Source organism: Odontesthes bonariensis, chromosome 2 (assembly GCF_027942865.1).
Source record: "Odontesthes bonariensis isolate fOdoBon6 chromosome 2, fOdoBon6.hap1, whole genome shotgun sequence".
NCBI lineage: Eukaryota > Metazoa > Chordata > Actinopteri > Atheriniformes > Atherinopsidae > Odontesthes > Odontesthes bonariensis.
The window spans coordinates 7,174,950-7,198,396 of NC_134507.1; the positions used below are offsets into that span (position 1 = coordinate 7,174,950).

At 45.1% G+C, this 23,447-nt stretch overlaps 1 protein-coding gene across 1 annotated transcript; it reads left to right on the forward strand.

Annotated features, from left to right (window-relative positions):
- Positions 1-269: 269 nt before the first annotated feature.
- Positions 270-21,188, forward strand: btaf1 (BTAF1 RNA polymerase II, B-TFIID transcription factor-associated). Its single transcript, XM_075474796.1, has 38 exons — positions 270-694; positions 1,663-1,786; positions 2,134-2,248; positions 2,525-2,668; positions 3,258-3,457; positions 5,159-5,292; positions 5,426-5,555; positions 5,655-5,723; positions 5,871-5,960; positions 6,053-6,148; positions 6,254-6,430; positions 6,638-6,778; positions 7,010-7,134; positions 7,235-7,355; positions 7,480-7,584; positions 7,800-7,949; positions 8,622-8,764; positions 8,857-9,031; positions 9,123-9,326; positions 10,534-10,954; positions 11,800-11,984; positions 12,111-12,267; positions 12,979-13,088; positions 13,295-13,496; positions 14,185-14,333; positions 14,409-14,561; positions 15,488-15,609; positions 15,900-16,067; positions 16,180-16,257; positions 16,357-16,486; positions 16,568-16,709; positions 16,857-16,987; positions 17,230-17,352; positions 18,051-18,203; positions 18,415-18,626; positions 18,727-18,886; positions 19,045-19,215; positions 20,068-21,188. Exons 1-38 carry the CDS (start codon positions 681-683, stop codon positions 20,209-20,211), a joined length of 5,568 nt encoding a protein of 1,855 aa, XP_075330911.1. The 5' UTR covers positions 270-680; the 3' UTR covers positions 20,212-21,188.
- Positions 21,189-23,447: the final 2,259 nt, after the last annotated feature.

Below are 23,447 nucleotides of genomic sequence, written 5' to 3' on the forward strand. Positions count from 1 at the left end.
ACCATGTCTCCAGTGCAGACAGTAGGCTAGATGGTAGTTCAAAAATGAAATCTTCCAAGCATGAAAAATGTGTTGTGGCAGTTTTGTATTTTACATGGATGCAGGTTTATTCAGTATAGAGCAATGTCAAGCGCAAAAATGTACCTGACACGGTCAAGGAAAACTGTAAACTAGTCCTTTTTCTTTCTCTTCGTTTCCTCTTTTAACACGCATTTTGATTGGCTCTCCCAAATGCTTGTAGCCAATCAGCCTCCCCCTGCTATGGAGGAAAGAATAAATGCAAGATGGCTCCTCATATAAAAACAGTCTTCTGGGTTGCCCTCGTCGCGCAACAAAATAACTCTTTAATACTTATTAGGTTGAAATATTTATCCGCGAGGACTTCTGACGGATAAACTGAGCTATAGATTGACGTCGTTTGGCGATATTTGGTGGGAGAGGATGGCAGAGGAACCGCAGGGGCTACTTTGAAGACATGAATCGGTTGTGAGTTGTGGTGATCTGAAGCGCACAGCCCGGCCGGGCCTCGGCTAGCTAGCTAGCGGTAGCTGCTAACTAGCTAATGACTTCGCCTGCTGTTTTCTGGCGCATTGGAAACGTTAACCTGCATAGGAATAAATATATCGAGTTACTGACTACATGTTGAATGTGGGACTTGGAACTTCCTGTAACAACTGACCATGGCTGTATCAAGGTAAGCCAGCCCAGCACCGACTCCGCTCTGTATGCTCGACTTTCTTTTAACAATTAGCTATCCGACTTGCTAATGCCGCCTTGCTAGCTGTAATTTGGCCGAGAATAGCGTGGCCATGGCCGACTTAAGGCTAGCAAGTAAGCTTGGAGTTTGTAACGTTACGGAGTGAGTTATTACCACATGTGGCACATAATGGGATGTATTTGTCAAACAGAAATGAAGTTTACAGCGGGAATCTTTATTTCTGCTGATCACTTGTTGTTAAGTACAGCTTAATTAATTGTGTCAGAAGTTGTCAGGAAAGCGAGTTGGAACGGGCGTGCTACCTGTTGGGATTATTTTACTGTCACTGAAGACAGTGGGAAAAAAAAACCAAAAAAAAAAACCTCTACAGTTAAAACTCTTGTACTAGTTCGTGACACAGTTTTGTCAGTGCAAGCTGAAGTCCACGAACTGTAGAGTAGAGTATCGTTGATTAATCCCGAAGGAAATTAAGGTGTCTAGTAGCAAACATATATCAATACAAAATACACAAGGCCATATAAACATCATTGCACATATAACAGCCATATAGCTCTTCCATACATTCAGCAAAAAGGCAGATCTCACACACACACACATACACAGTATGTATGTGAACACGACGATGGCATCACTGTCAAAATCATCAGTTGTTTTGTTTTGTACTGGACTCAACGTTTGGGATCGTTGCTTATTTCACGTGTTTCCGGTGGCCTTTTTCCTGCATAGCAGAGCACATGCATGTCTTAAGTATTTGTAGTTTCTGAAGTTAAGCCTGGTACATCTGAAATCCTCTCCACACAAGGCGAGCATCGCGAGCCACGCGACTTTCAGGCGATCGTGTCATCAAAACTGATCAAATGAATCACCCTCGTTGTTGTTGTTGTGCACCTGCAGTCTGCAATATTTCTTCTGACCTTCTTGTGTGTTTTGGTACCTGTTGCCAGACTCGACCGTTTGTTCATCCTGCTCGACACTGGAACTACACCGGTAACCAGAAAAGCAGCAGCGCAGCAGCTTGGAGAAGTAGTCAAACTTCACCCGCACGAGCTCAATAGCCTCTTATCAAAGGTGTGTTTTTGATTCATTTGGTTTCCCAGCATTCTTTCACGAGCCTCTGTAAGTTATCCACTATATCAAACTTGGACATGCTTAGCTGCCACTTCAGTCACGTGCTGAATTTTGACATTTGATGATATAACAGTATAATTATCCAAAGTAGGTCATTGAGTTTCACAGCCAAATTCTGCCTTTGCTGAATTAAAAAATGTATGTAGTCCTGCAAATGTAACAGGCCTCCTAAATGCTTATCTAAGGGGACAAAAAGCATAGGTGTGGATTGTTTGTGTTGGCTGTTGCATTTGCCTTTCTGCCCCCTCTTTGTTGGTATTAAAGAAACATTTTTGTCAAATCACAAGGTCTTGACCTATCTACGGAGTCCCAACTGGGACACTCGAATTGCCGCGGGCCAAGCTGTGGAGGCCATTGTAAAGAATATTCCTGGGTGGAACCCAGCTCCCGGGCCTAAGGAAGGTGAGCTCTTTAGGCTGCTTTACGTTCGGTGAAGTCGGTGAGATTGTGTGTGAAGTTTTTCCAGGTCGGTAACGCGCGTCTCGTGAAACGGATGTTCGCAGTCGGCGGCCTGAATTTAGTGGCACGAAGTATTGAGAAAGCGTTGCTTTGAATATAGATTCTGTGTGTTGGTAAAACATGCAGGTTTTTGTTCCTAAATGCGTAAACACATCAGTTTATTGTGAATTGGGGGGGGGGGGACAAATGCATGGTTCTGAGACTCTTTGTTTCCCACAGAGTCTTATGAAGATCTATCTCCAGAGGACTCATCGTGCGATCGGTTGAGTTTCTGCCACTTTGACATCTCCCGTCTCCTCAAACACGGAGTGTCTCTGCTGGGATCTGCAGGGGCTGAGTTTGAGCTGCAGGATGACAAAACTGGTTTGTACTTCAACCTTAATGACCTTTTTAGCCCTCGGTCTATAATTTCCAACCTGTTTATTTTGACATGAGACATAAACACACTTTGCGCACCTTATTTTTAGGCCCTTTCCCAGAAGCTTCACTTTTTTGTGTGTGTGTGTGTGTGTGTGTGTGTGTGTGGTGAACTACTGTAATCAACCAGTCCCACACAAACCAGCGAGGCCACTGTTGTAAATTTGAAAGGGATTTGAATAGAGAAACCGGCCCACTCTTATCAGCTGATGAACTCCTGTCAGCGAGTCATTTTCTGTGTTCTGCTGAACCAGTCGTTTTGCTTGTCTTTTATCTGATCTTGCTTCACATTCAAGGTTCTCTTTACTGTCAAAAGATTTTTCACGTTCTACAGAGACATTGAAGCTTTTCATGATGTTTTTTTTCCTATATTTAGGCACTTCTTTGTTCTCCCCCACCTACCAGCACTTACATCCAGCATTACTCACCACTGCTCTTACACAGGCACACAAACTGACACCATCACCGTGTACTCTTCCACCATATTTCCTCCCACTTTCTAAACCCTTCTCCGCTTCTCGTCACATGTGCTCAGGTGACATGGACCCCAAGGAACGTCTCGCCCACCAGAGGAAGCTTCTCCAGAAGAAGCTGGGCCTGGACATGGGTGCTGCCATAGGAATGGACACGGAAGAGTTGTTCAACGACGAAGACCTGGATTATTCCTGTCAACAAGGTGGGCTCAGAGCCCAAGGAATCAAAGTCACAGCTGGCTCCAGCTCCCGCAACCATGTGGTGGGTTTCATTTTAGTGTTTTGGCTCTGAGTCACCAAACCGTTGTGTCGTTTGATCTGCATGATTTCATTTTCTTTCTTCTTTTTAATCTTTAAAACCGTTGAAGAAAACAAACAAGAGCTGGTCTCTGTTATTTGACCTTAAAATGTGCCACTGCAGCTTGTGCTATAACAACCTGTCGTATCTGCTAAATGAAAGAGTGGAACGTCTCTCCTCCTGTGAGAATGTGGCTTTGACAGAGATCCCAGGACTGTAACTTGAGGTCATGGACTTTTGGATCTGGTTAAGTACAACTGGAGCTGAATAAAGAAAAGAAAAGACAGCGAGTGTTTTCCTCTGGCTGACTCTGCCCTCCTGGCACTTCTGTTTTCATTGTATTTTTATTTCCCTTTTTTCTGCTTTGATCAAATTAAAAGTGGACCCTGCCTTTCAAAGCAAGGGTGGGATTCTTACACAATAATGTGCCACTGCAGTTTTAAAGGGGACAAACATAAATGTCTATAAACTCCTGTCCAATTATATTTGGCAGTCCCATTTAGGAGAGAGGAAAAACATATTTTCTTACAATAAATTATTCCTTCGTGCTGTCTTTCTCTGCAGAAGTCAGAGAGAAGAAAGACCTCGAATTACCGTATTTCCCTAATGATTAGAATCCATGCTCACTCCACACGTAGAGGGAGCCAATTAGAGCGAGTAGATGTTGTGGCAGACTGCTTAACCACAGCCCTCTGTGTACGGCAAAATGGACACGACAGCTGACAAAGTCACAATAATATTTTAATTTGGCAAATGGCGACTACGTGTGAATATAAAAGACACGTTTGGTAAATGTCCAACTCAAAAAAAGAAGAGTAGATGTTTGTGTCTTAGGTGATTCTGATGAAACTGGGAGTCTAAAGCGTAACATTAAACATTAAAGGGATAGTTCGCCTCTTTTGACATAAAGCTGTATGACATCCCATATTAGCAATATCATTTATGAACATTGACTTACCCCCCGCTGCGTCCTGTGAGCCGAGTTCCAGCTGAGTTTTGGCGTTGACGAAGGTAGTCCAGCTAGTTGGCTGGGGCCACAAAAATAAAGCGTTTTGCTTCTCAAAACAATATGCGTTCAAAAGAGTAATACATTTGCATCACAAAATCGTTCTCCAGGAAAAAGTCAGACCTCACAATCGCTTGGCGCTATTTTCTCTCTCCCTTCATATCACTGTGTGCTGCCGACAGCCGCGCCTGTTACTGTGTTTACTGCTTGTAAGCAGGGGACTGCTCGGTCTGCACTTCTGGATGAACGATTTTGTGATGCAAATGTATTACTCTTTTGAACACATATTGTTTTGAGAAGCAAAACGCTTTATTTTTTAAACCCCAGCCAACTAGCCGGACTACCTTCGTCAACACCAAAACTCAGCTGGAACTCGGCTCACAGGATGCACCAGGGGGTAAGAAAATGTTCATAAATGATATTGCTAATATGGGATGTCATACAGCTTCATGTCAAAAGAGCCGAACTATCCCTTTAAAGTGACTCTTGCATGACTTGGTGGGGAGAAGATGTGTGATCTGGCTGCTTTACTTAAAGGAGAATGCGCTCAAGTTTGAGACCCCAGAGCACAAATGTGTTGGGGTGACGCGTTTGACGGTGTGGTGCGGCTGATTGTTTTCTGTGTTCTAAAGCTGTTTTATGAACTGTTTTGTTGTCAGACCATTCAAGCTGCTGAACTGATCGACTCGGAGTTCCGGCCAGGCATGAGCAGTCGTCAGAAGAACAAGGCCAAGAGGATGGCTAAATTAGTGGCAAAGCAACGATCCCGAGATGTGGACACCAGTGAAAAGAGGTGGGACTGTGCATACGGGTGTGCCTTTGCTATCGCCCCGTTTAATCCTCACGTGCAAAGTGTGACTACAGCACTTGTTGTGAGAAAGTGACGCCGCTTTTTTTCTTCTTCTTCTTCCTCCCTTCGTCTGCAGCAACGACAGTTTTGAAGGAGAACCCGAGGAGAAACGAAGGAAAACCACCAACGTAGTTATTGACCAACCAGCAACCGAGCATAAAGTCTTAATCGACAACGTTCCAGATAATTCCAGTCTTTTAGAGGAGGTAAGGAATGGAAAAAGGGGAAACTCGAAAAGTCTTTGGTTTCAAGCCCCCGATCCATCGCTCTGATGCCAGTGATCGTGTCGTTGCTTTGCCTTTTAGATGCATGAATGGCCTCTGGAGAGCTTCTGTGAAGAACTCTGCAATGACCTCTTCAATCCGTCATGGGAGGTAAAAACAAAATGTTTCCCATTGACACCATTCTTAATTTGAGCCGACGATAAAGTTGGTTGGACGCGAAGGTGTGAGCTGAGTTACAACCTGAATCGGAACGCTTCTAAACTTAAAAAAAAAAAAAAATCCTGTCACCGTTTATAGATCCGTCATGGTGCAGGCACGGGTCTCAGAGAAATCCTTAAGTCCCACGGTGCTAGCGGAGGGAAGCTGATGGGAAGCACCGCAGAGCAGGTACGTCTTAACCATACTTTCAGGTTTTTGGTAGCATTTTGTCGAGGGTAAAACACAAAAATGACACCAGCTGTCCGGGCGTTTTGGTTTAGATGAAGCGGCAACATCAGGAGTGGATTGAGGATCTGGTCATCCGCCTCCTCTGTGTCTTCGCTCTGGACCGCTTCGGGGATTTTGTCTCCGATGAGGTAGGGTGACCGAACAGAGCAGCTGGCATGTAACACGTCACGGTCTTTCCCAAAAAAAAAAAAAATCCTCCAGCCTTGCGTTTACCCGTGCTTTTGTCTCGGCAGGTGGTGGCTCCCGTCAGGGAGACGTGCGCCCAGACGCTTGGCGTGGCGCTGCGCCACATGAGCGAAACGGGCGTTTTCATGACGGTCGACGTCCTGTTGAAGCTGCTAAAAGAAGACCAGTGGGAGGTCCGCCACGGCGGCCTGCTGGGGATCAAGTACGCCTTAGCTGTCCGTCAGGTACTGCCTGTTCCATTTGTGTATGACGACATATGAAATAAGCAGCAGCGTTGTCCAGTTATTTAATGTGTGCAGCATATGGTCGTGGATGGAAACTGGGAATGGAAGGACGTGTGCATATTTTTCTTTATTTCTTTATTTGGCTGCATATGGGCTCCTTGTATCTCCTCTGACCGTGTGGTCGTAATGTTTGCTCTTGTGTGTTAGGACTTGATTTCCGTTTTACTGCCCCGGGTGCTCCCTGCCATCTCTGAAGGCTTACAGGACCTAGATGATGATGTCAGGGCTGTGGCAGCCTCAGCCCTCATCCCTGTGGTGGAAGGCTTGGTGCAACTTCTTCCCAGTAAGGTCAGGAGATGACTACTTCCTCTTTTGTATTCTAACCACTGGCAGCGTAGCCTCCACCGCCACCTTCTGGCAACACTCAGCGGCCTCATTTATTATCTTCGAAGCGGTCTATGGAAACATGTCTGATTCTCATGTCTTTTCTGTGGGTTTAAAATATATATATATAAAGTTATTTATGTTTTGCTTGTTCTGGATGCCGTAATTTAGTCTCAAAATCTCAATGTCTCCCAGGTTCCCTTCATAGTGAACACACTCTGGGATGCCCTTTTGGACCTGGATGATCTCACCGCTTCCACCAACAGCATTATGACTCTGCTGTCCTCACTGCTGACCTATCCCCAGGTCCGACAATGCAGGTCAGTAACTGGATAATTAGTACAGATAATTAGTTTATTATTTAGTATTCTTGTTAAGGGCTTTCCTTTCTAGTCATTTTGACCTGCTTTCTTCCTCCAGCATGCAGCAGTCGCTCACCGTCCTGGTTCCCCGCGTTTGGCCGTTCTTGAGACACACTATATCATCAGTAAGAAGGGCAGCGCTGGAAACTCTGTACACGCTGCTGTCCAAAGCCGATCAGGTCAGTTCCCTCAAGCACATGAACACATTTTGTCACGAAAAATGTAGTTGGCAAAGAAGAGTAGTCGAGGTGCTTTTTGTTGTCCTCCCTAATAAATCGGATGTTTTCTTTTGTTGTTCCTCAGAGTTGTGCAGTCTGGATAAATCCCATCTTACAAGATATGCTACGGCACATCTTTCAGTCCTGCATACTAGAGAGCAACGAGGAAATCCTTGAACTGATACAAAAGGTTTGTCGAATAACTACTTCAGCTGACAGCCAGAGTTGATGGATTAAATGAAATTATTGTGTTAATTGTCTATTGAGCTCATTTTCATCATAAACTTTGGTTTAAAAAAAAATAAAAAAATTAGACTTTTGTTTTTGGATATGAATTGGAAGTGGAGGACATTCGGAGGATTTGTCTTGTTTTGTTAATGTGTGTGTGTGTGTGTGTGTGTGCAGGTGTGGATGGAACTGCTGTCTCAGGCCCCTCAGCAGTACGTGGTCGCAGCCAGCTGTCCGTGGATGGGCGCCTGGCTGTGTCTCATGATGCAGGCCTCTCGCATTCCTATAGATGTGAACATGCTGCTGGAGGTGAAGGCCCGCTCCAAGGTTGTACAGCTTTTCTATCTACATTAGAACTAAATACTATCACTCTAAAATCAAAGTGTATCTTTTGCACGATTATTATTATTATTTTTTTCCCAAATAGCTGGTGCTGTGATATGTGGGGACCCTAATATTTTTATTCGAGTCAGGTTTTTATCAATCCCGATGGCACGGTTTATCTTCCTCGTTGTCATACAAATATTACAAGTGACTTCAAGAAGCACTGCACGGATGCCCTTTGCTTTAGTTGCTAGGCGACAAACTACCAGCCAGCATGAAGGTAAAATAAGATATGTTGCCAAGGGAGCTCTGTGCCCTTTTCACACATCTCCTGTGGCTTATGGTGCAACAAAGATGTCTTCTTTAACCCGCTGCTGTTCCTCTTCGGTAATTCACACACCAGAAAGAAGCGGATCGGCCGACACATCAATGTGTGCCTGCGCACATGAGGCCGGAGTCGGCTTAGTGACGGCAGTGTTGTTGGTTAGAGAGGCATGTTCCGCTTTGCTGCCTCTGTTTCGACCACAGTGCTGTTGCTGTAGTTTCATATATGACACCAACGTGTAATAAGGCAAATATCAAAAGGCCTTCTGACTTTTGAGGAAACGGTTATAACACAGCATGACATTTTCTTTTAGATATGCTAACTGATGATTAATATCGGTAATGCAACAGGATAAGGCTGGAGCAAAGGCCCGTCAGGGGATCTGCCAGGTGAAGGAGACCATCCAGGAATATATAGCTGGTGCAGAGACCGTGACCGATGACCCAGTGACGAGGGACTATGTCGTGGTCCGCGCCCGACTCATAACTGCCAAGTAAGTTTGTTGGGTTTTTTGTTTGTTGTTTTTTTGGTAAGTACTTTTGAAGTCGTAGCGCACTCTGACTGCGTTTTTCTTGTGTAATCCAGACTGCTGGGGGCGCTGTGTCGGTGTATCTGTGACCCGCAGCTCAACGCTGCATCTCAGGAGATCCGACCAGCCGAGTCTCTGGGCCAGCTGCTGCTCTTCCACCTCAACTCCAAGTCCGCCCTGCAGCGTCTAGCTGTGGCGCTGGTGCTTTGCGAGTGGGCCACACTGCAGAAGGTGACGCTCGGAAAGAGATTGTTTTTTTTGTTAGTTTATTTTATGAGCAGAACCGGTCGAGGCTAAATTGGGTTTCTTTTTGTCCCTTCAGGACTGTCAGGTGGTGTCATCCATGGTGCGGCCTCGTCTTCTGGCCATCCTGACGGAGCAGCTCTACTACGATGAAATCGCCATCCCCTTCACACGCATGCAGACTGAGTGCAAGCAGCTGATGGCGCTGCTGGCCGAGGCTCAAATAGACCTTCAAGAGCGTCTCAATTGCAGCGTTCTCACCATCGACCAAGCCAACGACTTGGTAAATCCCCACTCTGATACGTTTGAGCTGTACACCTTCATCTTAAAGGGATTAGCAATATCATTTATTAAATTTGACTTACCCCCTGCTGCGTCTTGTGAGCCAAGTTCCAGCCTCGTTTTGGTGTTGAAGAAGGTAGTCCGGTAAGTTGGCTGGGGCCACAAAAATAAAGCGTTTTGCTTCTCAAAACAATATGCTTTCAAAAGAGTAATACATTTGCATCACAAAATCATTCATCCAGAAAAAGTCAGACCTCACAATCGCTTGGCGCTTTTTCTCTCTACCTTCGTATCACTGCGGGCTGTATAGACCGAGGAGACCGAGCTTTCCCCTGCTTCCGAGCAGCAAACACCGTAACAGGTGCGGCTGTCGGCAGGTGGCTGCACGCATTGATATAAAGGTAGAGAGAAAATAGCGCCAAGCGATTGTGAGGCCTGAATTTTCCTGGATGAACGATTTTGTGATGCAAATGTATTACTCTTTTGAACGCATATTGTTTTGAGAAGCAAAACGCTTTATTTTTCAAACCCCAGCCAACTAGCCGGACTACCTTCTTCAACGCCAAAACGAGGCTGGAACTCGGCTCAAAGGACGCAGCAGGGGGTAAGAAAATGTTCATAAATGAAATTGCTAATATGGGATGTCATACAGCTTCATGTCAAAGGAGGTGAACTATCCCTTTAAAGCAGGCGGCCCTCTGCAGGACTCCAGACTAACTGAACGCCCCTTTTTCTTAAACATTTAAATTGGACCCACGGATACATGGAATGGCATTGCATTCTTTGCAGGGTAGTTAAATGGGCTGATATTTCTGGGTTGAGTCGTGGCCTGAGAGCGCTGGTGGCAGACGGTGTCACAAAAAGGCAATTTGAGCAGCACAAGAAAAGAAATACAGTTTTTGTGTGGTTTTTTTTTTTTCTTTCTTTTTTCTTTTCTCCAATACTTTTATAAACTGGGTGGGTGTTTTCCAAACTGGCTTTGTATGCACTATCTTTAGTCTCTGACTCACACGCGCACATAAATTCCCGCTCCCCGCTGTTGTTTCATAGGATTTGATAATAAAAGCTCAACACAGTTTTCCCCTCTCGTATGAGTTATGATGAAGCTTTCCCAAATTGTTCTGTTGCCCATAATTGTTGGATTTAGTCTGCTCTGCCCACGAAAACTGGTGCCAGTCAAAAACATCTGCGCCCTGCTTGTTCTCTAGGTAACCACCATCTTTGCGGAGTCGACAGCGAGTCTCAATTCGAAGTCGAAGCAGTGGCAGGCGCTGGAGAGTAAGCGGCAGCAGGCTCAGTCCACGGTGGTGGAGACCAACTCGGACTGGCAGCAGCTGCATCTGCGCGTGCACATGTTCACGGCCTGCGCGGTGATCAACCTGCAAGTGCTTCCTGACAAACTCAACCCTCTGGTCAGGCCTCTGATGGAGGCCGTCAAAAGGGAGGAGAACACCCTCATCCAGGGTTACGCCGCCTCGTTTATAGCCAAGCTGTTGCAGCAGTGTTCTCCCCGCTCACCGTGCCCCAACCCCAAGATCATCAAAAACCTGTGTGCCTCGGCATGCGTGGACTTTGCAGCCACACCCTCATCTGCTTGCCCTGTGCCCCCAGCACAAGAAGATGCCAAAGGTATGAGCTCTAAGAGTTTTACAGTAGTTCCACGTGGGTTGTTATCTATTAGGAGGATTACAGAGTTTGCTCCACATCAAGACTTGACCTCTAAAACAATCCTTTGTCAGCGATGACAAATAATTTAGGGCTGGGCGAGTTAACTCGTTATAATCGCGTTAATTATTTAACGCCAATAAATATTTTATCACGCATTAGCGCAGGTTTTATTATTTATTTTATTATTGTTAAAGTCTGTTGCTCACAGGCTTTTATTTTGTAAAAGTCTGTTGCTCACAGGCTTTTATTTTGTAAAAGTCTGCTGCTGTCTGCTGTGGAACCGGAAAAGAAAGTAATCGGCGGATCCACCAAACATGGAGAAGGGTACGGAACTTTTACTCGGCCATTTTCATGTTAAAGTTCTTCCAGACGGCGGAGTCGACAGAACCAAAGTCATCTGTAAACACTGCCAAGTTGAATTGTCTTCTCAGCGTAGTAGTTCCAGTCTAAAATATCACTTAAAGGCAAAACACACAACTGATAGCAGCAAGTCATTCAAGGAAACAGACAGTGGAGCGAGGCTTCTACATAAAAACTACAGAAAGATGCTGATGTTAAAAGTGTGTTTGCACAACAAATGTTATGGCACTTTCATTCATATGGCAGCACATTTAGAATAAAACTAAATGCTAAAAGCTATACACTACTTTTGGATTCATTTTTGGATTTTGTGTACAAATGCGATTAATCGTGATTAATCAGGGAAATCATGTGATTAATTAGATTAAAAAATGTAATCGTTGCCCAGCCCTACAAAAAATACTTGGTTAGAATGTCCCTACATATCCCACCTTTTCTGCTTGTAGGGGGCGGGTTGGAGAAAGATGGCATGCATCACGTGGTCAACAAAACCCGAGGCATCATCACCCTGTACCGCCACCAAAGAGCTGCGTTTGCCATCACCAGTAAGAGGGGCCCCGCCCCGAAAGCTCCAAAGAACCACACAACAGAGCTTCCTCCTGGCAGCGCTGTTGGCGCTGACAATGATGAGGTACAAAAGGCAGCTGAAGCCAACTCTCCCGTCATTTAGCCCATATCCACATCAGGTTGTGTGTGTATAGTTTGTATGTTTTATTTGGGTTTTTTTTGTTTTGTTTTTTCTTCTGACCCTCTCTAGAGCAAGAAGCCATTTCTCATTCAAAGACGAGGCGCCGACTTCTGCCTGACAACCATCGCCAGGCACTTTGGCTCCGACCTCACCCAGTGTCTGCCGTACCTCTGGGAGAACACCGTCGGACCTCTGAGGACGGTGGCGGCAGAAAAAGGGAGCATGGGTACGCTTTTAAGCGTCGGATTTTAATATTCGATGCGTACTGAAAACCATGGTTTTGTTGCTTATTATTATTTAATTTTTTTTAAATAAAAAGAACAGAGGGGTGTAACAGAAATGTACATGGTATGTTAGGACCTCAACATCTGGTTTCTTTAAACAATTTAATAAAATAAACGGGAGACCGAGCAACCTTTTCCTTAGACAGTAGAGCTGTGTATCAGATTATGAGAAAAAATGAAACGAAACAAATAAATCCCAAGAATTAAAAAAATTAATGAATAAAACAAACAAAGACAAAACGCCACCACAAAAACCAAATCTATCAATTTGTTAACTCCACGAAATCTGGCTATGACTGTTGTACATAGGAGAGCCATTCTGACCACAACTTAATAAATCTGTTCATTTGTAGGCGAAGTGACAAAGTAATTTTTTCTGTTGCTTATTATTTCATAATACAGCGATTATTGATTCTAGTTTAGACTGAAACTCTAGTTCTAGAGTTCAGTTTGAAATCCTAAAATCTTGGATCATCTGTAGCTTTTGCATCATTGTTCACATCGGTACAAGTTCAAGTGTTTTTTGTTTGTTTTTTTTTTTTCCCCCCACGTAGACAGTCCTCCCAGTGTTATACGCTGCATGTTTTAAGAAGAGCAACAAGTCTGAAGGCGGTGCTCTTAATCACTGTGTGTGTGTCTCTTGTGTGTTTTAGACAGGCCGGCCCAGCTGGAGAGGGGAGATGGTGCTGCTCAGGATTTGGTCAACTCCCTGCAAGTGTTGGAGGTCATGGCTGGAGCCATGGCTGCTGAGCTCAGACCTTTGGTAAGAGTCTGATTCCATCATATCCTGACTCCACAGTTCAACACTGTTGTTGTCCTTTGGACCCACTCAATCAGTTTACCGGCGTAATGCAACAGTATTTGTCAGTTCAGGATTTACTCGCAGTAAAAGGTTCTAAAAGGCTTCTCGCAGCAAGTTTTTTTTGGCTATTGAAAAATGATCGAACTTTGTCTCTTGTGTGCTTTCAGCTACTGGAGCATCTACCTCATCTGTTCACCTGCCTGCAGCACCCATACACGGCGGTGCGACACATGGCGGCACGCTGCGTGGGCGTGCTCAGTAAGATAGCCACACTGGAGACGATGAACAGTTTCCTTGAGTGCGTTCTCCCCTGGCTGGCTGCTATCGACGACTGCACCAAACAGGAGGGGGCCATCGAGGCTTTAGCCTGTATCCTTCACTGTCGCCTTTGGAGTTGCTTATTCAATGGGAAAAAAAGGCAGCAACACGTCTTTTAAGTTGGGACCGGGCCACGTTTTACCACCGTGTAGCATCGCCTCCTCAGTCTGTAAAAGCTGTGGAACAGAGGAGAGAGCCGCGTTGTCCCAGGATTCCAGCTGCTCCACAGTCTCGGGTCTTCCTCTTTGGCAGCTCAGTCCAGCTACGAGAGCTTTAAACCTGCATAAGTGAATGGAACGGTGAACCGTGTTCACAGACATGACTTCTGGAAGTGTTTCCTGAGCTCACGCAGGGATTTCCAGGACCGAATCAGTCCTGTTTATGATGCCGTGCTGCCTGAGGGTGGACGCATTTCCGATTGCTCAGCCCTCTGCTCTGTTTTTTCCTCTTAAGACTAAGACGCTCTTTAAAAGAAAAAAAAAAAAAAGTCACGTGACTGACCTGCTTCTAATGAACCTAATTAGTTGCAACATGTTTCTCCAGCTGTTTCTTTTCCTGCTTACCGTTTTTTCCTTGGTTAACTTTGTGTGACGTGCTGCTGGCATCAAATTGAAAATGAGGGAATATTTTTCAGAGTTTGACATGCTGTCTGTAGTTACACTTGCACAACGTCCCAGTGAGCACTGTGGTGTCTGCTGTTATTTCTGTGCATTACTGTCCTTGACCGGCATCTCTCCAGGTGTGATGGAGCAGCTGGATGTTGACATTGTGCCCTACATCGTGCTGCTGGTGGTGCCGGTCCTGGGGCGGATGAGTGATCCCAGCGACAGCATCCGCTTCATGGCCACCCAGTGCTTCGCTACGCTGATCCGCCTGCTGCCGCTAGAGGTCTGAGCGCTCGCAGTAGAGATTTATTCTTCTCCACGGTTTCGATTCTGATGATGGGGTTTCCTTTTTTCACAGGCCGGCATACCAGACCCTCCCGCCATGTCCGCCGACCTGATCCGCCAGAAAGCCAGAGAGCGCAACTTTCTGGAGCAGCTGCTAGATGGCAGGAAGTTGGAGAACTACAAGATCCCTGTGCCGATTAAAGCCGAGCTCAGGAAGTACCAGCAGGTGTGTGTGTGTCACACATGGAGAATGGCCCACCCTGTTGACACATTGAGCAGTTGCACGTTCAGTCCACCTCTGGACCACTTCGATGCTTTCGTGGCGTCGAAGCCTGTGCCGACACCACAAGTGTGATAATTTTTCTGCTCGACTCAGGAAAGGGAAATGCAGCAAATCTGCAGACCAGCAGCGCATACAACAGAGATGCTGACGACAAAATATTGCTTCTGACTTTTTACATTAAAAGCAGTCATGGGGCGCACTGCTTCCTCTTAGTGATGCTGTGTGCTGGCAGCAATGGAAGTTTTTCTGTGCCATCAGTTTGAATATGAATTTCTAATATTGAATTTTTACAGCATCAAAATCAGACTTTGAATTTGAAAAACCAACAGTGTAAAAAAAAAAAAAAAAATCAATTTCTAAAAACAAAAATTTGTGTAAAAAATTCAGTGGAAAAAGAACCAGACTCAACATCCGGGCAAACGGGGAGAAGCAATCGATCCCCGTCTCAATACATCCAACGGCAGCCAATCAAGTTACGCTCCAATGGACTTGGTCCAATTGATTCTTTATTTTTTTTATTTTTTACACTGTTGGTTTTTCAAATTCAAAGTCTGATTTTGATGCTGTAAAAATTCAATATTAGAAATTCGTATTCAAACTGATGGCACAGAAAAACTTCCATAGGCAGCTCTGCAGTAACCAGCCATCCGTCTCTTTAACGGAGCTGTGCAGCCGTCCTGTTTCATGCGCCGCTGCTTCTGTTGGTCAACACACCTCGCAGTGCAGCGACAGACCTCGGAGGTCTTTGAAGTCAAACCTTCTCAATCTGAGGGCTATTTTTAAGGATTTGCGTCATAAATCTTTGACTGTATTTTAGATGTTTGAGTCATTCCCACTTTTCATGCCGAGAAATCCGTCTCCTCTTGCAGGACGGAGTGAACTGGCTGTCGTTCCTGAACAAATACAAGCTGCACGGGATCCTGTGCGACGACATGGGTCTCGGTAAAACGCTGCAGTCCATCTGTATTCTGGCAGGAGATCACTACCTCAGGTACCCAGGCCGAACGGCACTTCTGCTGCCGCTTTTCTTTATTTTATTTTTAACTTTGTTTGCTGTAGAGCTACTCTGTCCCAGCACGCCGACTCACCTCATTCTTTCCCTTTACTCTATACTGAGTTCCATCCATTGTTCCATTCACTTCACTTTTGATGTTTTCCTCTGGATCAGCTGAACACACACAGGACTTTGTCGAGTAGTAAAAGACGAGTGCAGATATGATCACGTTTAGCTAAGAGAATGATGAAAATAAACCTTTTTGATGCTTGCTGTGTGTGATTCAGGGTACAGGAATATGCCAAGACCAAGCATGCGGACTGCAGCCCCCTGCCCTCTCTGGTGGTCTGCCCTCCCACACTCACCGGCCATTGGGTGGACGAAGTGAGCAAGTTCTGCTCCAAAGAGTACCTGAACCCGCTGCACTACACCGGGCCCCCCACAGAGCGGATGCGGTAAGGATCAGTCGGTCTGGGGGGGTTGGGGGGGTGGGGTGATCCATGCTGGTCTTTCTAAGGCTGAATCCGTTTGTGAGGACGATGCTTAACAGAGGAATTACTTTTCCAGGTTGCAACACCAAGTGAAAAAACACAATCTTGTAGTCGCCTCTTACGATGTTGTACGGAACGACATCGACTTTTTTAGGTGAGTCTCCCCCCCCCCCCCCCCCCCCGATCTGTCTCTGTTTGCTGTTGGAATCTTCTTTTGATGACCTTTTGTCTTTTTTTTCAACACAACTTTCAGAAATATAAGATTTAATTACTGTATCCTCGATGAGGGTCACGTTATCAAGAATGGGAAAACCAAACTTTCCAAAGCCATTAAACAGCTAGCTGCTAACTTCCGGGTCATCTTATCCGGAACACCCATCCAGGTGAGGCCCGCGGAGATCCGGCTCCGTTGCTCTTTGTGACGGCTTCACAGAGCCTTGATATTTTTGCTGTCTGCCCCTCAGAACAATGTGCTGGAGCTCTGGTCATTGTTCGACTTCCTCATGCCGGGCTTCCTTGGAACAGAGCGGCAGTTTGCCGCTCGCTACGGGAAGCCGATCCTGGCCAGCCGAGACGCCAAAAGCTCCTCGCGGGAGCAGGAGGCAGGTACGTCCGCTCTTTGGGAGTCTTTGATAACACCGCAGATGTCGCAGCGTTTGACTTAACAGTAAAAAGGCCATTTTTTCTGACTTTCAGTGTCTTTTTTTGCAAATGAGATGTGAACAGTGAAAGTATGGCTTCCCTCCTTGTCAGGTGTGCTGGCGATGGAAGCCCTCCATCGACAGGTGTTACCTTTCCTTCTGAGGAGGATGAAGGAGGATGTCCTCCAGGACCTTCCTCCTAAAATAATTCAGGACTATTACTGCAGCCTGAGCCCTCTGCAGGTACCTTTGGCCCCTCCAGTTACTTTTGACAAATCAATTCTGTTTCAACTTTGAGATGGGAAGATATTGCAGCTTCAGCCAGTACCTCAAGTTTTTAATTTTTTTTCTCACCAGTGGGCAAAACTATCGAGGCCATGAAACCCCTTTAAATGTTTTTTTTTTTTTTTTTTTTTCTATGGGTACTATAACTCGTGTGCGTGGGCTTTATTTGATAACCTGCTATGTTTTCTTCATACTCTCAGGTTCAGCTATATGAAGACTTTGCGAAGTCTCGAGCCAAAGCCAGCGTGGAGGACAGCATCTCCATGGCGTCCACAGAGGAAGAGGAAAAGCCCAAACTGAAGGCCACGGGCCACGTCTTCCAGGTACAGACTCTCTCCTCCTCAGAGGATCTTTCAGGTGTAAGAAGTGTGTGGATAGAAACTTGGTTTTGAAGAAAATAAAAATGAAAGTGAGGATGAAAGATGATAACAGCTCCCACCCGGCAAAAGTGGAAGTCGTCGACTCTGCGGGTTACTTCTGAGTGATCAAGTTATTTTCCTACGCCAGCTTCATACCTGGAAGGTGTGGCATGTGTGTTTGCTTTGCTGAGCTGCTGCATAACTGCCGTGTGTGTGTGTGTGTGTTTGCTTTGCTGAGCTGAGCTGCTGCATAACTGCCATGTGTGTGTAACTGTAAATCAGTCGTTGTCATAAAAGGTGCACTGCACCTTTAAGGTCTGTGACATGTTGCCTAAACACTGAAATACAAAGATTGATAAATGTTTTGAGTGTATTTTGCTGAGTCACAAGTCGGCATGAAAAACCTGATCTGTTGACACCGAAGTTCCACACACGCCACGATCCTGCTGTGACCCCGGGCTTCCAGTGCAGTGCCATTTTTAAACTGGCTTTCCTCACGGAATCGGGTTTTATTTGTTTGGAATTGATGATAAACACTGATTGTTGATCAGTTTTTTTTGTTTGTTTGTTTGTTTTTTTAATTTTATTTATATATATATATATATATATATATATAAATATCTCCTCGTCTTTTGATTGTGACATCGTGTCCATTCCTTCAGGCGCTGCAGTACCTGCGTAAGCTGTGCAACCACCCCAGTTTGGTCTTGACCGCGCAGCATCCAGAGTTCAAACGCGTGACGGAGCAGCTGACGGGTCAGAACTCCAACCTGCGCGACATTCAGCACGCGCCCAAACTCTCCGCTCTCAAACAGGTAATCAGCCGTCTGAAGTTCAGCGACTGTAAAGCGCTTACGTAAGAATGGAGATGAAAAGGAGGCGCCGACTGGTTTTTAGCTAAAGTGTCCAAAGGGATCTTTTGGTCATGCTTTGCTTCACCAGTTGCTGCTGTCCAATATGAACGCTGTTTCTTCTTCTTCCTTCTGTGATGAATATTTCCCCCCACGTTTCGTGTGTGTTCCCCAGCTGCTGCTGGATTGTGGCCTCGGGGGAGGTGGCGGCTCAGAGGGGGGCACCGAGGCAGTGGTGGCCCAGCACCGTGTGCTGATTTTCTGTCAGCTGAAGAGTATGCTGGATATTGTGGAGCAGGACCTGCTCAAACCCAAACTGCCCACGGTGACCTACCTGAGGCTGGACGGCAGCGTCCCGGCTGGCCAGCGCCACTCCATCGTTTCCCGGTCAGTCGGTTCCGTCTTTTCTTTTTTTCTTTTTCCTCTGCAAAGGTTTTAATCGGCTGCCGTGTCGTGTGAGACTAATGCTCTCGTGTTTGTGCCTCAGGTTTAACAATGATCCATCCATCGACGTGCTGCTGCTGACCACCCATGTCGGCGGTCTGGGTTTGAACCTCACAGGTGCCGATACTGTGGTGTTTGTGGAACATGACTGGAACCCCATGAGGGACCTGCAGGCCATGGATCGTGCTCATAGGATCGGACAGGTGCTGTGGTTGGACACAGTCTGCTTACAGCTGACTGTGTAGATTTTTTTTTTTTTTTTTTTTTTTTTTTTTTAGCTTCACACGTGACATTAAACCCAAGCTGGCAGGCCTGAGATTATGTGAGGTATACATTTTAATTTTTGTCTGTTTTTGTGCAGAAACGGGTGGTGAACGTGTACAGGCTCATCACACGAGGCACGCTGGAGGAAAAGATAATGGGACTGCAGAAATTCAAGATGAGCATCGCCAACACCATCATCAACCAGGAGAACACCAGCCTGCAGAGCATGGGCACAGACCAGCTCCTCAACCTCTTCACTCTGGACAAGGTGAGCTGCACTGGACAGAGCAGAAACACTCTGGAGGGGGGGGCAGCGAGCTTAAAACGGATGTTAATTTCCTTGATCTGAGTCGTGCAGACGTGACTGATCGCTGTAACCATGTAGGTTAAAGCTGCAGTCTGCAGGATTTGTTGTTGTCATACGTAAAGTCCTACTTTTTGGCATTTTAAGAGTTTACATGATCTATCAGAACGCTTGAAGTTGAAAACGGTGACCTCCGTAGTCGCAAAATGCAAGAAATGCTTATTTTTTAACCGAAAAATAAAAAGTTATTCAACTTCCTGTCCCGCCCCATCAAAACACATGAGAACTCGTGCATGTCTACGTGCACACCAGATGCGCCTACACGACTCCTCATTCATCAACTCACCTGTCATTTGCGATCATGGAAGACACAGTAAGTAGACTAGCCCGTAATGAAGTTCAATAGTCTAGATAAATAAGCGTGGGGACGAGCCTACCTTGTATCGCGCGTGCACAATCGGTGATTGACAGGCAGCAGAGCCCAGCTCGTAACCTGATTGGTTACCTTTTACCGGTCCGGTCTGCAATTTTGTAAACAAACCTGCTGGCTTTGGAGGGACCTAGCGGGACATATAGGGGACCTAGAGAACTCTTTTTTTTTTTTTGTATTGGGGTATTTAATGTACTACTTTCAGAATCCCCGGACAGTTCCAGGCATTATGCTTGAAAAAGAGTTGCAGACTGCAGCTTTAAAGGTGACCTTTTATTTTCTTGAAAGAAAAGCTTGTTGGGTGACTTTGGCAAAGGTACACACCCGTTCTGCTGCCGTCCCTGTGCGATGTTGGGCTGAACTTCCTCTTTCTTTAAATGTTTCAGGACAATAAGGGTGACAGAGGCGAGCATTCCTCATCATCATCATCAGGGATGAAATCTGTGCTGGACAACCTGGGAGAGTTGTGGGACCAGCAGCAATACGACACGGAATACAACCTGGACGGCTTCATGCACTCCCTGCAGTAGCGGCGTACGAGCCACCCTAAGCCCACACCCGGCAGTCTGGTGGCCAAGCAGGACCTGGTCCCAGCCTGAAAAGACTCGCCTCACACAGGACCACGGTTACAGTATACGTTCCCCAGCAATATTTCAAACACAGCCACAGTGAGAACTGTTTTATTGCTCTGAAAGGTCTCCAGAAACGATGTTGGAACGTATTCCTTTTTTTTTTTTTTTTAAGTTTGTCACACATCCCGGGATTTAATGTTGAGTAAATGGCCTTCAACAAAACCACTGGGAGAATGAAATGGTTCGATGTGTCTCCAGTGTTGGTTTACAGCGTCTTCAGTAGTGAGCAGCAGCGCCACCAGCTTGTTCTCCCCTCTCCAGCACACGTGTGTCATACTCACAGCCGTCACTTATAGTTACAGCACCCCAGCCTTCTTTGCACATCACATTGCCAGAGTAGACAGTGTTAACTGCGTCAGACACAAGGCAGTTGGATCTCCCTCACATATGCCCCCCCCGTCACAAAGTCTTAAAAGCACTTGCTGTAACCAGCCACACCTGTCGGCACCTCTCTGATGGATCCATGTTATTGTAGGACAAAGGGAAACTGGGTGAGAGTGACAAGAAGCCATAGGATGTCATCACTGTCCTGGCCTTTTTATAGCACCGCCGAGCTGTTTGGGCTCCAACAAGATGGCTCCCATTCACAACTTGCTGCTTAAGGAGAATCTGTTCCTGTGGCCATCAACGGGCTGTGGTGGGGAGGCAACACCGTGTCCACCTCTTCCACATGTGGTGTAAAAAATCACCTGGTGAAAGCACTGCACTTGAAGCATAGTTACAGAGACTGAACACTTTTTTGGGGAGGGCGGGGGGGTAGCTGAGACTGGTACCCGAAACTTGTCACAAGTATTTTAAAAGAGACTTGTACATATTTTCTGCAATTGCTGCTTTTTGTTTATGAACGTGGAATTGTAATAAATTCTACAAAAATTTGAACTACTTTATGCTTTTTGGTTTGTTTGTTTTTTAACTGTGAAGACCAGTAGGTGGTGTCGTTACACATCATAAAACCATAACCCGTGTGAACATGGCCATGTTGGTGGGATTGGTCCACGAGTGTTTGTCCATCTGAGGATTGCATCGTGTTCTACTGCAGCAACACGATTCCAAGGAATACACTGAAAAGTCCACAAACAGGATGCAACTTTTTCACTCAAAACAGCACTTTGGGGAAGTGTCCATAGCAACATTATTAACAAAAACTACTAAAAGGATCGTATGACTGTTTTAACACCACAATGTGCCATTTTAAAATGTGAATTTAAGCACTTTGATTGTAGTTTTGCTGAAGTTTCTCAGAGGGAAAGTTTCAGTGTAATTTGTGGACAAATGATCATTATCAAGAGAAATGCTAGTCAGATCTGAATGTTGAAAGTTGTAGACGGAGGGGAAACGGTGTCATGCGAGACACCACAAGGTTTCACCGCATGAAATGGCTACTTTTAATAAGGTTTTGCCGATAAGTGCAGGAAATAAGCCAAACTGCAGGTTGAAAATGACCAAATCTGAAGCGGGTGGAAGCATTTTTAAGTCCGTTATATACTGTGAAAGGTGGAGTCAACAGTCTCAAAATCCCTGTGGAGTTGGTGTTAATTCAATGTTCAAGTCACAAAATAAAAACACAAGATGCCAGTTAAAGATGAAAAAAACAATAGAAAAAAAATCACATTTCAAAAGTAGTGGGATGTTTGTGGGGAGAAATAAAATTATTATTTTTTTTAATCTCATTTGAAATTACATGACAAGATGTACAGTGTTAACCTGCCCAAGAAGCAGAAGTGAATGTACAGTATATTGTTCAGGTCACGTTACATGAAATGCATCTGAACACCTATAGAGAAGAATACAAAATGGGTGCCAACATGCTGTATAAACTGAGAGAAAAGGCCAAAAACGCCACACACACGAGCACTGGAGCCTTTAAGATGACAACTATAAAGTGAGGTGTCACAAACCCAACCAGGTGATGGTACGGAAACCCAGAACGGCCATGGATTTATTTCAGTTTTTTTTTTTTTAATTTTTTTTTTTTTTTTTTTTTTATGCACTTATCTTGTGATAAGGATTTATTTCAAAGTTGTGGAAAAAAACCCTACTTATTATTTCATTATCTCGATATAACAAAGACTTTTCTCGTGATAATTTGAACTTACAAGAGCTGCCACGACCGGCCTCCGTACATCTGCTAACCGGTAGCCCCTAAACAAACCCAGTCAAGTTAACAAACTAACGTAAAGTGTAACTTACCGGTAGGCTACAGCTACAGCCGGTGGCTATGGAAGCCATTCTCGGTGGGAGCTTGTTCACTGTATTAAACTGAAAGTTAGAACTATTGATAAACTCTTATATGTTAATAAAAGCCTGATAGGGGATAATTAACCTAGTTTCACATAGAGCCATGGAACCTCTTCAAGGAAACTTACGAAAGTCACTTAGTTTCAACAAGAAACGGAACATTAAAGGATAACTGTGGTATTTTCAACATTAAGCCTCTTTTATGAGTCGTCTGCAATATTTTAGAACCCCCCTCACCGTTTTTTTTAATTTTACTGCCGTCTCCGGTATTTGCCTAATTTTGATTCATCTCAACCTGCTTCAGAATAGAAAGTCATGCGCATGTCCAAAAAGGTCCGTAAAAGCACCATAAACGTCCGTTTTCAAAATCATCAACTCACCGGAGTGGTTACTGGTGTGCACTGGTAATCCATATCAAATTTCGTTGCGAAAAGTTGCTTCTGTCGTGTTTTATTTGGCAGCTCGTTCATGCTCGCACTATTTTCTTAGCGGTGGCGGAGTAATATCAACGAACATCCAGTACAAAATGTCAAATAAAGTAAAATTAAAAAAAAATCGGTGAGGGGGGTTCTAAAACATTGCAGACGACTCATAAAAGAGGCTTAATGTTGAAAATACCGCAGTTCTCCTTTAAAGGAAAAAAAAAAGTTGTTTCTATTTTAATATTTAGTCTATTGTCTACATAATCAAAACAAACTGATGACCTGTTACTTTGTGGCCCTAAACTGGCATTGTTAGCTTTGAAAAAGAAGTGCATGATTAAGGCAAGAATATGGAAGCTGGTAAGGGTTAGGGTATGAACAGGCTGAGGACATGTAGTGGGTTGTGCCTTCGCTACTCGATAAAAAGAAAATTCGTAGCAGAGCTAGTGGTTTTCATATTTCCAGTCTATGCTA

Excerpts from the sequence above, each read along its gene's own strand:
- btaf1 (XM_075474796.1), top strand. Across the intron at positions 9,327-10,533 it reads TCGACCAAGCCAACGACTTG|GTAACCACCATCTTTGCGGA; the intron begins GTAAATCCCCAC and ends CTTGTTCTCTAG. Across the intron at positions 17,353-18,050 it reads CCACGGGCCACGTCTTCCAG|GCGCTGCAGTACCTGCGTAA; the intron begins GTACAGACTCTC and ends CCATTCCTTCAG.